Consider the following 16412-nt stretch of genomic DNA (forward strand, 5'->3'; position numbering starts at 1 on the left):
ACCATGATTAAAACACAGCAAATGTTCGTAAATCGTTTGAGATAAAGTTGCTTTCTGTCATCATTTACAAAAACGCAATTGCGTTTCGTTCACGTTACAGCCTCGTTTGAACTAATTGTAAAATCAATACCACGATAGGGATTTGTCAAACAGTTGATTTTCATTCGTGTTCTTTTTTACGGCAATCGGGGCCCTAATTTGTGAATGCTGTCGGCAATCTAAAGGTTTAATGAATGATTTCTATTGACAAAAATATCTCGAGTCGTTTAAGCGCTTTATCATCACCCGGGCTGCTCATTGACAACGTGAGAAGCTCATCGTGTAGACAGCAACATTAGTAAATGACTGGAGGCTGAAATAATATGGTACCTGCAGGCGAGGTGCAGCGCGCGGTGCGCGTCGACGCGCGCGGGCCCGGACCAGTGCGTGCGCGGGCCGTCGGCGCCCAGCACGCGCACGCACAGCAGGCGCGGCTTGTCGGCGCGCGCCCAGTGCCACGGCAGCCAGCAGCCCGCCACCGCCGTCACGTGCGTCGCCTCCGCGCCCGGGTCCGCCTAAAACACGTCTTTTGTTACGGCTGCATTGACGCTAATACCAGGCCTGTTCATCTCCAGGAGTAGGCATCGAAAACAAAACACGCGCGGTGGCCACGCCGACATGGCTAATCCGCAAAGAATTCATAACCAAGCAATAACCGGTTTCTCGGGTAAAAAGAGTGTTTGCAATGGATTTCTCTAGTATGTGACGAAACTGACGAAATCTTGTTGGTAAGGAGAGCGAATTATATTATTTATCTGTGAAATATACACACTATAAATGTCCTACACCGAACCGTCCCACCTGTGACATTGACAAGGGGCCGCCACGTTGGAAAACACTGAAATGTCATTTGCAGAAGGGCACTGCCATCGATGCCGGTTACTATTTCCGATCTTTGCCATTTGAAGTTTCAAAATCGTTCAACATAGTAAACAATAGTAAGTAAATGAATGCTTGTTACCAGCTCGGTGGCGGTGCAGTGCTGCGCGAACTGCAGGCGGTAGGGCGAGTTGTTGTGCAGCTGGTAGCGCGGCGTGAGCGTGACGATGTTGGTGTGCCGGTAGCGGCCGCGGCCCGCGCGCACGCTCACGCCGACCGTGTACTCGCGCTCGTCGTCCGCGCCCTCGCCGCCGCGGCTCACGAGTCGCTTCACCGCCACGCCCGGGCCCAGCCCGAACGGCGAGCACCACTGACGAACAAATACGCTGTTAGTAAACTAAATTAAAAATTGACTTTTTTAAAAGCGTTTTAACGCGTCCCAGTATTACTTTAATCCCTAACGGTGCGTCCAGACTGGGCGCACCATTACACTGCCTGGGGAGAATAAATGGACCAGTGCTGAGAAGCAGCGCAAGAAATTGTGAGTTTCCAAAAGTGTGGGCCAATTCCTTAATTTGTCTTTTGTTGTTCCTAAATTAGAAAGAAAGAAACATTTATTACGATGAACATTTTGAACATCACTGAGAAGGTATACGGAAAAAAGACAGAAACAGCACATAAATATTACAAGGAAATAAAAAGTGAACTGATCAGTTCTATCTTGTCGCAACAGCGATGCCTATCGCAATGGGACTCCAATTAGCATATGCCGTGGCCCACGGCGGGGAAGGCCACGACGCTGGTTTTAATTAGGGTTATGTTACTGCAGGGGAGACTAAATAATGAGAGATGATGTTTGTTTATTTATTAGGTCTACCAACATTATTAAAAACTAGCTGACCCCGCGAACTCTGTTCCGCCTTAAAGGCAATAAATAAGCCATCGCAATTTTTCCTTATTTGCTCACCGTTTAGACCTACCCTGGACTACGACAAACATTTTAAAACCAAAATCAGCTCAATCGGCCCAGCCGTTCTCGAGTTTTAATCAGACTAACGAACAGCAATTCATTTTTATTTATATAGAATATATGTAGATAGATAACATTATCAAATATTAAAAATAGAGTCAAGAGTGTACCTCGGGGTTGGTGGCGCGGCCCGTGCCCAGGCGCGCGGACAGCGTGGGCCCGCCGTCGGCGGAGGCGAAGGAGAACAGCAGCGGCGCCACCACGCGCGCCAGCTCGTGCTCGGCGCCCTGCCCCGCCGCCTCGCTGGCCGCGCCCTCCGCGCGGAACACCAGCGGCAGCCCCGTGCGGTTCACCAGCCAGTACGCCGCGCTCACCGACACCTGCGCACAGGACGATGTTCATGCGGTAACGCCGGAATACTAAAGTCCGGTCGCCGAGCAGATGGAATTTCGTCCAATGATCCCAAGCTACCCATTCTTAACACGTGTAATTATATTGCTGTTGCGCTCGCACACTCATTGCGGCCGCCCGTCACACAGTCGCGACAGCAATATAATTGCGTGCTAGTGCTATTTGCTCGGCGATGTAAACAGGTAACATACAGGTGACATTATCATCAATGACATCTTCTACGTGTAGCAACGACTACACTCTTGGCAGAGTGAACGTGGTCGTCACACCTGGTTTGGTAACAAGCTTTACATCTATTTATTTATTTATTTATTTATTTATTTAGGAAAACCAGGGTTTTACAGTGTGTAATAATGACACAAGATAGGCAACGAGTAAACCACTTATAGGTTCCCACAGGTAAAAAAAAATCTGTCGTCATTCCTCCCGCATTGCAGCCTTACTTGTACACTCGTGGAGTGGACCATTGAGTGCGGTTACGATCTGACCAGTCCAGCGCATCAACGACTTAATGACATTATACTGTCTTGTTTTTATCTCACTGGTCCTATAAGACAGGTAATTGCATTTGAACATAACAATCAACCTTTTTTATTACTCTTTTAACTGACCTTGATGCCGGCGGTGTTGGTGCTGGTGACGCGCGCGTTGAGGTAGAGACGGCGCGCGCGCGCGTCGCGCAGCTTGAGGCGCGCGGTGAAGGCGGCGCCCGCGCCCGCGCCGCCCACGCTCAGCGCCGACGACCAGCCGAAGCCCTCCAGCTTCACGCACAGCTCCACGCCCTCCTCCACGTTCAGCTGGACAAAGAAGACAGATACGCTCAATATTGCAACGATGAGATGCCTGAACGATCCGTTGTAATAACGACACGCAGGATTTTTATTATTTATTTATTAGGTACACCAACAAAGTCACAGTTCATACATTTTAACATGGTTTAACACAATCATAATATGACCTCAAATACATTTTTATTTAAAATTTAATTATATTTTTTTTAATTAAGATATGTATTAATTCTTTGTATGTAGGCCAAATCCTCCATTGAAATTCATTAATTTTTTGCAAGTAGACTTTTAAAAAGCACTTTTACACGTCCCAGTATTAACCCTACCAATGCTTCAGGACAATAAATGGACCAGCGTTGAGAAGCAGCGCAAGGAACTCAGTCACTATCGTCAGCTTCTTTTTATTTATTTATTTATATACAGTGTGAGTCACGTTAAAGTGTACATATGAAAATAGATGAAACTAGACCTATTTTTATCGACAAAAAAGAGATCAAAAAATTTTTGAGTTTTTTTTTTTATTTTTTATAGAATTTTTTTTCTTCCAATAGGCTAGTTGCCTNATGCCAGCATACTGACCTGTGCGGCGCGGCTATGGCGACGTAGATGAAGTTCTGGTAGAAGAGGCGCTGCGGCGCGGCGTGCAGCGCGTCCAGCTGCAGCGTGGCGCGCGTGCCGCCCGGCGCGCGCAGCAGCACGGCGCGCTCGCCCTCCGGCAGCGGCAGCATGCCAGCNTCTTAATCTTTGTTACCAACTTGTCTGGCATTCCCTGGCACCATCTAATATGCCAGCCTGTTTTACCTTTATCATACATAGGTGTCGTCTTAGTTGGTACATAAAGTAGCTATGTGGGTCACGCAGCATCTTGCTATTTGAATTATATCTACATTTTTGAAATTCTAATAATTCCATAACCGAAATTATCCGAAACTTTCGGATAATCTGAAATGATTTCATCTCCGTGACCGTAACCGAAACCGGTATAATATTATTCTAATATCTGTAACCGTATCCATAACCGAAACTTCATATCCTTATTATCCCTGTTACCAAGTACAAGTGCAGGCAGAGCAGGTAGAAAGGCGCGCTCGCGCGGGTGACTTTTGTCACAGTATGTCAACTACTAACTACTGTCATGGTGACAAACGCTTCTGTGACTGACTGTACGGTAGTCAGTCACAGAAACTTGAATTTTGGGCACATTAGAATAATAATTTTTAACCAAGGTAGATAAAGTTAAAAACGGGATTATTTCCAAAAAACCAAAAATTGTCGACAATTACAGCAAGAATTTACCAAGTGTTATACCATTTTGGAATCCTTACTAAATGCGCCAAATTATGACGTCACTTGCCATACTCGCGTAGTACAATTTTTTTTCAGGACAGTCAGTTTAAACTAAGCAAAATTTTTATTTTGAAATTTTTTTTTTGGAAATAATGTATTTTTTTCATCCAAGCTGGAGCAGCTGGTTTTGTAATTTTAATAACAATTTAGAGAAGCAGGGTTCAGGGTTATTCAGGGTTAAATAACAAAAAAAAATTGGGAAAAAGTGAAGATTTGTGGCAACACTAGTAAAAAGACCGTCACCGGGAGTAGATTTTTTTGTTTTTTTTTAAATGCCTATTATTTTGACAAAATGACACATAGATTTTTTTTTATATTTTTCTGATAACCAGCATAACTTGCCTCAACACCCAGTTCCGGCTTGACGTTGCATTACGGGACACCCTGTATATAATTCACTGTGGATTTACAGTTTTACCCAAGACGTCCATCAGCGGCAGAGGTACAGAATACACGATTTACATAAATAGGTGCTTAAATAGGTACTATGCGACAGAAAATTGTATACCTCCAAAATATACTGAGCCATACTGTCAACAAACACGTCAATATGAGGTTTTTTCGTGAGAAGCGCATTTAATGACGTCAGTGCTCAAGGATTTTCAAGGTTTCCGACGCATTCGCCTCTGGTAAATTAGAGATGGTCACGCTCCCGTAATGGATACTAAATGACCTGAAGGTGCGCATACCTCGTGGAAGGAGCGCGTGTGGCCCGAGGCGAGCGCGCCGGCCACGCCGGCGGCGGGCGCGGCGGGCGGCGCGGGCGCGGGCGGGCCGGCGGCGCGGTAGTGCAGCTCCAGCGGCAGCAGGTTCTCCAGCCGCAGCGCCGGCACCAGCGTCAGCGTGTGCCCCGCGATGGCCGGCCCGCGCTCCGCCGGGAACCGCTCGCGGACTATCGAGCAGCAAAACCTAACAGGACAATATTAACATGCAAGTTTTTAATAAGATGTAGACGAAATAGAACGAACAAACGAGAGCAGTGTGCTTAGTGCGAGTTTACATCAAACGTCATCGCTAGCGACTGCTTAAAAAATGTCATGAAATGTACGACAGATTATACAGCGTCCCTAGCGGATACTTTCAAGAATTGATATCTTCATAGAATTTTGACGCACTCGCTAGTAATGACGTTCAATGCAAACTCACACTAAGCACACACACAGTGGCTAAAAGTGACGTTATGTAAGTAATGCGTGCGCTTCATGTAAGGCATAGAAAGACGAAGTAAAAAATATAATTAATCGAGTAACATCTGCTCACAGCTCAACAAAATAATACAATTGTTGAAAAAAACAATTACTATTTTTTTATAATTTTTACCTGTATACATGGTCAGGCGGCGCACGGCACTCGTAATGCAGCAGCGCGCGTTGCGTGGGCGCCGCTCGCCAGTCGATGGCGGCGGGCGCGGGCGGCGGCGGCGGCGGGGCGTGGCCGGCGGCCGGGGTGGCGGCGCGCAGCACGGGCCGCGTCCACAGCGCGCCGGGGTCGGCGGCCAGCGGCGCCGCCCACATCGCGCCCGGCTCCACCTGCGCCACGCGCACGCCGCTGCCGCTCCATTGCGCTGGAAATTATTTTAATCTTTTAGTGCCTTTTCACACGTCCCGGTTGCCGGCTAACCGGCGCGTGCCGGTGCATGCCGGATTAATTACGCCGGAACATGTGAAAGCTACGTACCATGCCCATACACTTCACCATCGGATACCCGGCGCCGGTTAGCTGGCAACCGAGACGTGTGAAAAGGGCCTTAGAAACACGCCCAAAGCCATATTTACACGTCCAAAATTGATCCAAATAAATGTCCAACTACAAGACGAATATAAAAATACAACATAAACTCATTTACTTGATTAAACGATTATACATACTGTAGATCTAGCGCTTAACTCAGTCAGCAGCTTAGGTATGGGAGCAGCACGGGAGCGTTTTGTGACGGTCAAACGTTAGCGCGACTTCAGATTTGTATGCTCTGTCACGTCATAATATGTCAATGTCACCCCTCCCGTGCCGTTCCCATACCTCATGTACGAACCGAGTGAAGCTTATACATTGTTATTTTACTATTACATAATTATATTTAACCTAGGCTACACAGTACAGCTGATCAGATTTATCGCACCCTATCTACTGGCAATCTATTTAGTGATTCTCGAAGTTACAAATACCTACACTTTGTTTCAAATCTTTTCTAACTGAATGAACCGAGATAAATGAAGGGACTACGCGTTCAGTTACCGCAGTTGACAAACATAGGGTGCAGGGCGCAGACGGGCGCGCGCGGGGCGGGGGGCGCGGCCAGCCCGCGCGGCAGCGGCCGGCGCGCGCGCCACCAGCGCGCCACCGGGCCGCCCGCGCCTTCTGCGCCACACACTAACTTCACATCACGGTAGTAGCTACCTACTTATTTTGGGTTATGTTTGAATTTAAGCACAAGTTTTTAGGACATTTTGCGTACATCCTGTCCGTCATATACGTTTTTATATGACAGACAAGCAGACATAATATTAACAACATTTCCTAAATTTATCAAATGCGGCAACAGAACTATCTCAAAATAATAATAAGTAATTAAAAATGTCGTAAATATGAAATAAATACGCGTTTTCAATGCAGGACGTAGACACAATATTTTAACGAATCAGTATGAGCAGGCCCTTACCCTTACAAAAAAGTAATTTTTTTTTTTTTGTATTGGCAAGACCTGGGGGCGTAGTATGAGTTTACGTCAATGCATTTGATATTGACAGCGTAAAATAGTGACATTAAATGTTTGATGGATTGTACAGCGCCCCCAGCGGATTCTTTTAAGAACTAAAATCTTCATTTATAATATTTTTTTAACGCAGTCGATGTCCTTTGACGTAAACTCACACTACGCCCCCTGCTCACACCGGCTCACTCACCAGTGGGCGGCGCGTAGTCCACGCGCACCTCGACGGCGTGCGGCAGCGTGTTGCGCAGCACCAGCGCCGAGCGCACCGTCACCAGCTTACGCGCCGAACCCTCCAGGCATACTTCTAGTACGATACGCGCCGTTGCACCGGTTTTCTGGGGGATACAATATTCCATTATTCAGGATAGACAATATAGGATCTACACGACAATAAGACTTCTTGGCGGGAGAGAAAGCAAAACGGTCCTGCGTCATTTCAATTCCTCAATAAGTCCGCGGTAGGTCTCAGTAAAGGTCTTCACATTTATCAAAAGGAAAGAGATCAACACCGTACCTATCGCATTTCATCACGCTGTCAACCGCGAGGCGAGGCGTTTTCTTTACGAAGCGGATAAGTGTGTGTTGGAGTACGGAGTCTCATACAATGAATACTGTCCGCCTCGAGTTGATATGGTTACGGTCCATTTCCGGGTTAATAATGTTTTGTCCTTAAGAGTAGGCGCACACCGTTGATTTTTCGTCGGCCGATAGTTTAGTCGGGCAGTTGATCAGTATGGGCATGTATGGGAGTGCGCACACTACGCCGATTCGATATGGCCGATTCTTCATACAATTTAAAATCGGGCACAACTATTGGCTATGTGCACGATTACAGCGCCAACTAGCGTCCACAACTTTGTGGGCTCTGTCACATTGACATTTAGGTCGTTTATTTGTGAAAAATATCGAAATGAAAAAATAACGAATATTTTCGACTAATAAATTGTTGTGATACCACGATTTGGGTGGAAAAAAGGTTTTAAAATCATTTTGATCATTCAAATCAAATGAGGTAAGTCCGAAAAGTGTGTTTAATTTTGATTGTGTCAGGGTTTGTTTACTTCAATAATTATAGTTGTAGTTTTACAGTAAAACAAAAAGAAAAAGCTACTTTAACGGTTTCATTATTTAACAGTAAATATATTTAAATGTTCCTGTAACGCTAGTAATAAATTAAATATCGTTTTCAGATCGAAATGAGTATTGTTTTGAAGACCGGGTTTGTGAGTGTTACAATATCAAATTCCAACCACAAACCGTATTTAAAGGAAAGATATTGGCTGGAGACAAGTCCGAGATGTAGAAGAATTAAGAACAAAACAAGGGCAGAGTTCAATAATTCACGCTCTCATCATAAGGCAAACATCTGTGCATGTGCACAACAACTACTGTGACTCATTTTTGTACTACCACGTTGTATAGTCTAGTTACCTATTTCCAAATTGTAAACGGCTATTAAACCAGCCCTATCGAAATACAGTCCACTCTTTTATTTAAGTTCCGAGTAGGACCCTTTTCATGCGATTAATTAATGATATTAAAATGTATTATGTAGAATCGCTTTGCCATTGACAGATACATATGATGACAGAGCTTACATTATTTCTACTTTTGACCACCATGAGCGCTGCGATAGGTTATGTTACCCCCACCTAGTACTTCGCACCCAGCGAATAGGCCAACTAAAAAAATCAACGGTGTGCGCCTACTTTAAATCGTCATATTTTAACGAGAATGAAGGCTCACACTCACCGCATGCGTGATGTGCCGGAAGTAGACGCCGACGCGGTCGACGCAGACGGGGTCGGGCGGCGCCCAGCCGTCCAGGCGCAGCGCGAGCTGGTGCAGCGTGGCGGGCGCGTCGGGCGCGGGCGGCGGCGCCAGGCGGGCCCGCGCGCGCCGCCCGCCGAACGAGAACGGCTCCGTGTCGCCCGCGCGCACGCACACCCACGAGTCGTCCGGGCCCGACCACGCGTGCGACTCGCACAACCTTATGGAACAAATACCCACATGTAAATAGCACATGTATCGAAAGACGCATTCAGAGGGCTTAGAGCGCTTTCACATTAGGGCGTTAGAAGCACAGCAGCGCGGAAGCAGCACATAGTATGAATTTTTGGCACGCTGCTAAATCGCCTAAATGTGAAAGCGCTCGTAAATAGCATGAATCGAAAACGCATTCAGAACATTGTTAACAACTTTAAAATAATTATAAACTAAATGTCTAGCGTTTAACTGAGTCAGTTCCTAGGTAGGGAAGCGGCACGGGAAGGTGTTTTTATGACGGTCAAACTTTAGAACTCCTTCAGATTTGTATGCTCCATCACGTCATAATATGTCAATGTCAGTCACCTCTCCTATGCCGCTCCCATACCTCAGGCACTGACTCAGTTAAGCGTTTTATACCTATAGATGAATATTCATCTATTATACTACTCATCTAATATAAGCCAGGATCAATCAAAGGACAATGGGCAAAATGGTACCCGGCTCTAATAGATATGTGTCTAGTATCGTTTGAAAGGTCTTACCAAGATGAACAACTTTTACTATGACCACCAGCCTCAGATCTGGTTGTGTACGAAGATATACATACTTTTTTGCAGAATGGTACCCGGCTCCAATAGTTATGTTTGTAGTGTCATTTGAAAGGTCTTACCAAGACGAACAACATTTACTATGGCCACCAGCCTCAGATCTGGTTGCGTTCAAAGATAAAGATACTTTTTGTGTAACCTAAGTATCATACAGTATGAAGGGGGACGCGCTCGGGGCAGGGCACCGACGAGATGGTCGGACGCGGTGAGGAAGACGGTGGGCGGGAGTTTGCATATGAGCGCGGTGGTGACGTTGGCTCAGCTCGCTGGTATACTGGGCGACAGTGCTGTGTGACGTCACCTGCGGCGCGTAGTAGTCGGCGGTCCAGTTGGCGCGCACGAGCTGCGCCAGCTCCATGAGCGCGGTGGTGACGTTGGCTCAGCTCGCTGGTATACTGGGCGACAGTGCTGTGTGACGTCACCTGCGGCGCGTAGTAGTCGGCGGTCCAGTTGGCGCGCACGAGCTGCGCCAGCTCCATGAGCGCGGTGGTGACGTTGGCTCAGCTCGCTGGTATACTGGGCGACAGTGCTGTGTGACGTCACCTGCGGCGCGTAGTAGTCGGCGGTCCAGTTGGCGCGCACGAGCTGCGCCAGCTCCATGAGCGCGGTGGTGACGTTGGCTCAGCTCGCTGGTATACTGGGCGACAGTGCTGTGTGACGTCACCTGCGGCGCGTAGTAGTCGGCGGTCCAGTTGGCGCGCACGAGCTGCGCCAGCTCCATGAGCGCGGTGGTGACGTTGGCTCAGCTCGCTGGTATACTGGGCGACAGTGCTGTGTGACGTCACCTGCGGCGCGTAGTAGTCGGCGGTCCAGTTGGCGCGCACGAGCTGCGCCAGCTCCATGAGCGCGGTGGTGACGTTGGCTCAGCTCGCTGGTATACTGGGCGACAGTGCTGTGTGACGTCACCTGCGGCGCGTAGTAGTCGGCGGTCCAGTTGGCGCGCACGAGCTGCGCCAGCTCCATGAGCGCGGTGGTGACGTTGGCTCAGCTCGCTGGTATACTGGGCGACAGTGCTGTGTGACGTCACCTGCGGCGCGTAGTAGTCGGCGGTCCAGTTGGCGCGCACGAGCTGCGCCAGCTCCATGAGCGCGGTGGTGACGTTGGCTCAGCTCGCTGGTATACTGGGCGACAGTGCTGTGTGACGTCACCTGCGGCGCGTAGTAGTCGGCGGTCCAGTTGGCGCGCACGAGCTGCGCCAGCTCCATGAGCGCGGTGGTGACGTTGGCTCAGCTCGCTGGTATACTGGGCGACAGTGCTGTGTGACGTCACCTGCGGCGCGTAGTAGTCGGCGGTCCAGTTGGCGCGCACGAGCTGCGCCAGCTCCATGAGCGCGGTGGTGACGTTGGCGTGCAGCGTGTCGCCCGAGCGTAGCTGCACCTGCACGCGCCCTGGCGATAGTTCGCTCGTCAGTGTATTCTCCCATGTTGTTTCAAATCTGAAACAACGATTGCATACTGATAAAGTAAGCGACTTTAGTTCGTCGCTGACACAGCCTGAAGGATTAGCAAGCTGAAGTAGCAATGGGCAAGGCACATAGTACGCAGAACTGACGGCCGATGGGGCAGCAAGGTTCTGGAATGGAGGCCGCGTACCGGAAAACGCAGCGTGGGACGTCCACCTACAAGGTGGACCGACGGTAGCAGGGAAGCGCTGGACGCAGGCCATTACCAATCGATCAACGTGAAAAGCATTGGGGCAGGCCTATGTTCAGAAGTGGACGTCCTATGGCTGAAATGATGATGATGAATGTAAGCGATGCACCCACCGACAGCTTGTGTCATCAGTTTAGTGTAACTGATTACAGAAACAAATGACATCGACACATTACGTAGCTTAGCACCCAGTATCCCTGCTACGTTACCTCCAGGGCTCGATGACGGGCTCCCAGCCGGACAGCAGGCGGTTGTAGTAGTCGGCGGCCAGCAGCGCGGCCAGGCGGCCCCCGCCCGCGCCCCGCCCCCGGCCCGGCNGTTAATAGATTGTAGTCATAATACATACTCGTATACATGGATGATTGTGTTATACTTTCATTATAATACTTAGTGGAATTACTGCTTTCAAAACGTCAATTAGAACTGGCCCCATAGCAGACATTTTCCTACATCTAAAGGCCTTTTAATATATATATTGGTTATGGCTATTGGAGCGGGTACCACTTTCCATACATTTGTGCCCATCATCCTTTATTTAAAACAGCCCTTTACAATTATTTACGCAAAAAATATGCAAAAAGATTACTCGTCAGCCGTAGTCAGGAGCGTGGTGAACCATAGGCGGTGTCCGGTGTGGTTGCGCAGCGCGTAGGGCACGAAGGGCGAGCGGCGCCGGTGCCCCGCCGGGCTGCCCTTGGGCGACTGCTCCGACGTGTTCACCGCCTGAACAACACAATAGTCTTATTAATCACCTAGGTTACGTAAAGCTAAACATTCTCGCATCGTATGAGCGCGGTGGTGACGTTGGCTCAGCTTGCTGGTATACTGGGCGACAGTGCTGTGTGACGTCACCTGCGGCGCGTAGTAGTCGGCGGTCCAGTTGGCGCGCACGAGCTGCGCCAGCTCCATGAGCGCGGTGGTGACGTTGGCTCAGCTCGCTGGTATACTGGGCGACAGTGCTGTGTGACGTCACCTGCGGCGCGTAGTAGTCGGCGGTCCAGTTGGCGCGCACGAGCTGCGCCAGCTCCATGAGCGCGGTGGTGACGTTGGCGTGCAGCGTGTCGCCCGAGCGTAGCTGCACCTGCACGCGCCCTGGCGATAGTTCGCTCGTCAGTGTATTCTCCCATGTTGTTTCAAATCTGAAACAACGATTGCATACTGATAAAGTAAGCGACTTTAGTTCGTCGCTGACACAGCCTGAAGGATTAGCAAGCTGAAGTAGCAATGGGCAAGGCACATAGTACGCAGAACTGACGGCCGATGGGGCAGCAAGGTTCTGGAATGGAGGCCGCGTACCGGAAAACGCAGCGTGGGACGTCCACCTACAAGGTGGACCGACGGTAGCAGGGAAGCGCTGGACGCAGGCCATTACCAATCGATCAACGTGAAAAGCATTGGGGCAGGCCTATGTTCAGAAGTGGACGTCCTATGGCTGAAATGATGATGATGAATGTAAGCGATGCACCCACCGACAGCTTGTGTCATCAGTTTAGTGTAACTGATTACAGAAACAAATGACATCGACACATTACGTAGCTTAGCACCCAGTATCCCTGCTACGTTACCTCCAGGGCTCGATGACGGGCTCCCAGCCGGACAGCAGGCGGTTGTAGTAGTCGGCGGCCAGCAGCGCGGCCAGGCGGCCCCCGCCCGCGCCCCGCCCCCGGCCCGGCGCCCCCGGCGGCGCGGGCGCGGGGCCCGCCGGCGTCGACACCAGCAGCGGGTCCTCCAGGCCCTCCTCCTCTTTGCGGAGATCCTGCGTTTCAAGAGATATTATAATAAATAATAATAATAATAAATAAATAATAATAACCAGTCCATCCATCCTTCATCCATAACCCTAGTCCATTCTCCAATAGCTGCAATAGCACCTGTGCACAGGCTGGGGATGGTCTCTGGCTACATCCCATGACATAGTCAGAGACTAGATCCAGCATGTGCACCACTTTCACTTTTGTCGATTATTTTGCGCTTAAAACGGCCTCTACGTGTTGGATCTGTATCCCCACGCAAGCCTTATAAAGGACCGGGCCACTTTTGACCCGTGAGCTCCAAAGCGTACAAACATTTATCTTCTGAAGGTATTACGACATATTACTACGATGTGAAGTTAATAACTCACCTGCTCAACTTTTAATTCTGCCAGAGAAACTTCGAGTAGCGGCACATCCGAGTCCAAGCAATCGTCGATGACGCACAATGTTATACATTCAGCGTTAACCTGGAATAATCACACACATTATTCAGAGAACTCTGTGAATACAAATGCCAACTATAAAATAATGCATAAGTATAATTGTAAAGCCTGGTCCGTGAGCACGTAGAATTTTGTCCAATGACCCCAAGCTACCCATCCTTATCGCTCGCGCGTAATTATGTTGCTGTCGTGCTCGCACACTCACTGGGGGCGCCCGTCGCACAGTCGCGACAGCAATATAATTACGCGCGAGCGATAAGGATGGGTAGCTTGGGGTCATTGGACAAAATTCTACGTATTCACGGAGCAGGCTTTAGACGGCGTAATTTTATCCACCGTTCATCATACCTGTATGGCGCGTAGCGGCCATATGGAGGAGCTGGCGGGCGGCGGCGGCGGCGGCGGCGCGGGCTCGGGCGCGCGCAGCCAGCGCGGCGCGTACACGGCCCAGGCACCGGCGCCCAGCACGGGGTTGGCGCCGGCGCGCATGTGCACGCTGTTGGCGGGCGCGTCCTCCTCCGACGCGCTCGGGACCACCTTGCCTGCCGTAGAAATTAGAAAGAAACATTTGATATCATGTCAATGAGGGCTATCGTTTTTATACTTAACAGTTGGCACCCCTGGCGATTGACAGGACCTTTCTCTACAGTGGCGCCATCTTGATGAGTGCAAATGCGATAGTCCTCCTACCACTTTAGCGCTCACAAGCTAGAGCCACTGTCTTCGCGACTAGCAAGTGACAGGACCTTACTCTACAGTGGCGCCAACTGGTGAGCGCTAAAACGATAGCCCTCATTTTGTGATCATTATTATCGTATTCGCTATTCAATCGAAGGTGAGGGGTATTCACGTTTCCTCAAGTTACCAAGGCCGTACAATTTGATGTCAATGTTAATCAGCTATCAAATTACCATAAACTATTGGATCAGACTATAGACAACACGACGTAACCTACTGACCTGACAGTGCCGCCCTCGCCTGTGCCGGCAGCGACTGTAGCATAGCAGCGAACATACGCATGTCGTGGTATGACAGCCGCAGATTCAGTGTGCCCATCGCCACCTGCACAAACAACCGTGTCAGAAAACCACAAGATGCACAGGTGGAAAACTGGAAAGAACTATCGTATACAGTGTGTCTTGGGAAATAATAATCTAGGGAAAGAAAGAAAGAAAGAAACATTTATTGCCATGGACATCACAAAAGACAAAAGAGGTAAATAAAAAAAAAGCAAATAAGACAGAGGTGACATAAAACATACAATGGAAGAGAAAGTAAACTGAGCAGTGCCACCCTGTCGCACAACGATGCCCATCGCAATGGGACCCCACTCAGCATACCTATGCCGTGGCCCTCGGTGAGGGACGTGGCCTCCCTCACCGAGGGCCACGGCACCCTGGTTTTCAGTGTGCCCCATGCCGAGTGGGAGTCACGGACACTAACCTATACCACAGAATAATAATAAGTACTACGTACAGAAGTTTTACTTCGCGAAGGTATTTAAAAAAATGTATGCTCAATGTCATTAACAATATGGTGTAATTTAGCCTGTCTCAAGAGTCAAGCACCATTTTGTTGACAAACGTCAGTGATCGGCACTGCGCCGAAGCTTTTTTTTTTTAAAAGTACATTCTGTGTTTTTATTATTATTTAGGCAGTTAAAAACTGCACAGTATTTAGTACACCATTTTCTTTATTTTCTTCCATCATACACAAGAATACGCGGGCGTGAGTCACTGTTCGCTCGTATGTGAGGCCTTGTCGAATAGTATCCTGTAGGTGGGCCATCGTGCGTGTTTTGTTTTCGATGTAAACTCGCGGAGATGAACAGGCCTGCCTATACTGCATAAAAATACATACATAAATAATAATAATAGTGCGCGTATAAATTTAGGAAAGCGGAAAGGGCGCATGTACTCTGTGATCGAACTCGTGATCTATGGACAATTTTATCTGTTGATAAAAACACTGACGTGCAGCACGCGGTCGGCGTGCAGCGCGACGTGCAGCGCGGCGGGGTCGACGATGGACAGCGCCGTCTCCTCCTCCAGCCCCAGCACGCACGAGAACACCTCCAGCTCGTTCAGCTCGCACGACACCGGCTTCAGCGGGTCCGACAGCCGGTACGTGATCACCGTGGTGCTCTGGTGACAAACACATTTTATTAAATGACTATTGACGGGTACAAAGGTGTTTCATCATTTGTCATACAAAATGGAAGAACCACGATTAGACAGCTTAAAAAATGTTGCTCAATGAGGGCTATCGTTTTAGCGCTCACCAGTTAGCGCCACTGTAGAGTAAGGTAATGTCACTTGCTAGTAGCGAAGACAGTGGCACCAACTAGTGAGCGCTAAAGTGGTAGGAGGACTATCGCATTTGCACTCATCAAGATGGTGCCACTGTAGAGTAAGGTGCTGTCAATCGCCAGGGGTGCCAACTGTTAAGTATAAAAACGATAGCCCTCATTGTTTAGTGTGTCAACTAACCTATTAATGAATGGTATCCAAATTCCTGCGGACTTACCCTGAGTATGACGGCGTTGGTGTCCCACACGGAGGCGTCCTCCACGAGCACGAGCTGCGAGTCGGTGACGTTGAGCTTCAGCTCCATCTGCGCCTCCCCCGCGCCCGCCGCCCCCGCCGCCCCCCGCGCGCCCGGCGTATGTGGTGCGCTCGGCTGCCGAGACGCGTTGGCTGCCTCGTCGCTAAAAAATCATTCACCAAAACGTGTATCTTTCTTCCTCTGGTTAAGCAAAGTCATAGGCGCAAAGGACAGAACGTAGAACAATGTAAATTAAGCAGTAGACGTGTGCACATTTCATCAGTTAAAGACGATATTATTTAATTCTGCATCATTGCAAAATAAAGTGAATGAAA

The 16412-nt window shown here is 49.1% G+C and overlaps 1 protein-coding gene across 1 annotated transcript in view; it reads right to left on the bottom strand.

The window, feature by feature from the left end:
- Vps13D (vacuolar protein sorting 13D) overlaps positions 1-16412 on the bottom strand; it is a 47427-nt gene that overhangs the window by 14984 nt on the left and 16031 nt on the right. Inside the window, exons 12-27 of the mRNA XM_028304322.1 lie at positions 16060-16240; positions 15507-15677; positions 14493-14595; positions 13882-14075; positions 13459-13557; positions 12902-13092; positions 12310-12475; positions 11923-12059; positions 8840-9077; positions 7278-7422; positions 5695-5938; positions 5064-5283; positions 2851-3036; positions 1999-2208; positions 1001-1228; positions 370-554 (exon numbers count right to left, since the gene is read on the bottom strand). Coding sequence (XP_028160123.1) covers positions 370-554; positions 1001-1228; positions 1999-2208; positions 2851-3036; positions 5064-5283; positions 5695-5938; positions 7278-7422; positions 8840-9077; positions 11923-12059; positions 12310-12475; positions 12902-13092; positions 13459-13557; positions 13882-14075; positions 14493-14595; positions 15507-15677; positions 16060-16240 — 2898 coding nt within the window. The remainder of the gene's footprint in view (positions 1-369; positions 555-1000; positions 1229-1998; positions 2209-2850; positions 3037-5063; positions 5284-5694; positions 5939-7277; positions 7423-8839; positions 9078-11922; positions 12060-12309; positions 12476-12901; positions 13093-13458; positions 13558-13881; positions 14076-14492; positions 14596-15506; positions 15678-16059; positions 16241-16412) is intronic.

Source organism: Ostrinia furnacalis, unplaced genomic scaffold (assembly GCF_004193835.3).
Source record: "Ostrinia furnacalis isolate ACB-3 unplaced genomic scaffold, ASM419383v2 OfSCF1411, whole genome shotgun sequence".
NCBI classification, from domain to species: domain Eukaryota; kingdom Metazoa; phylum Arthropoda; class Insecta; order Lepidoptera; family Crambidae; genus Ostrinia; species Ostrinia furnacalis.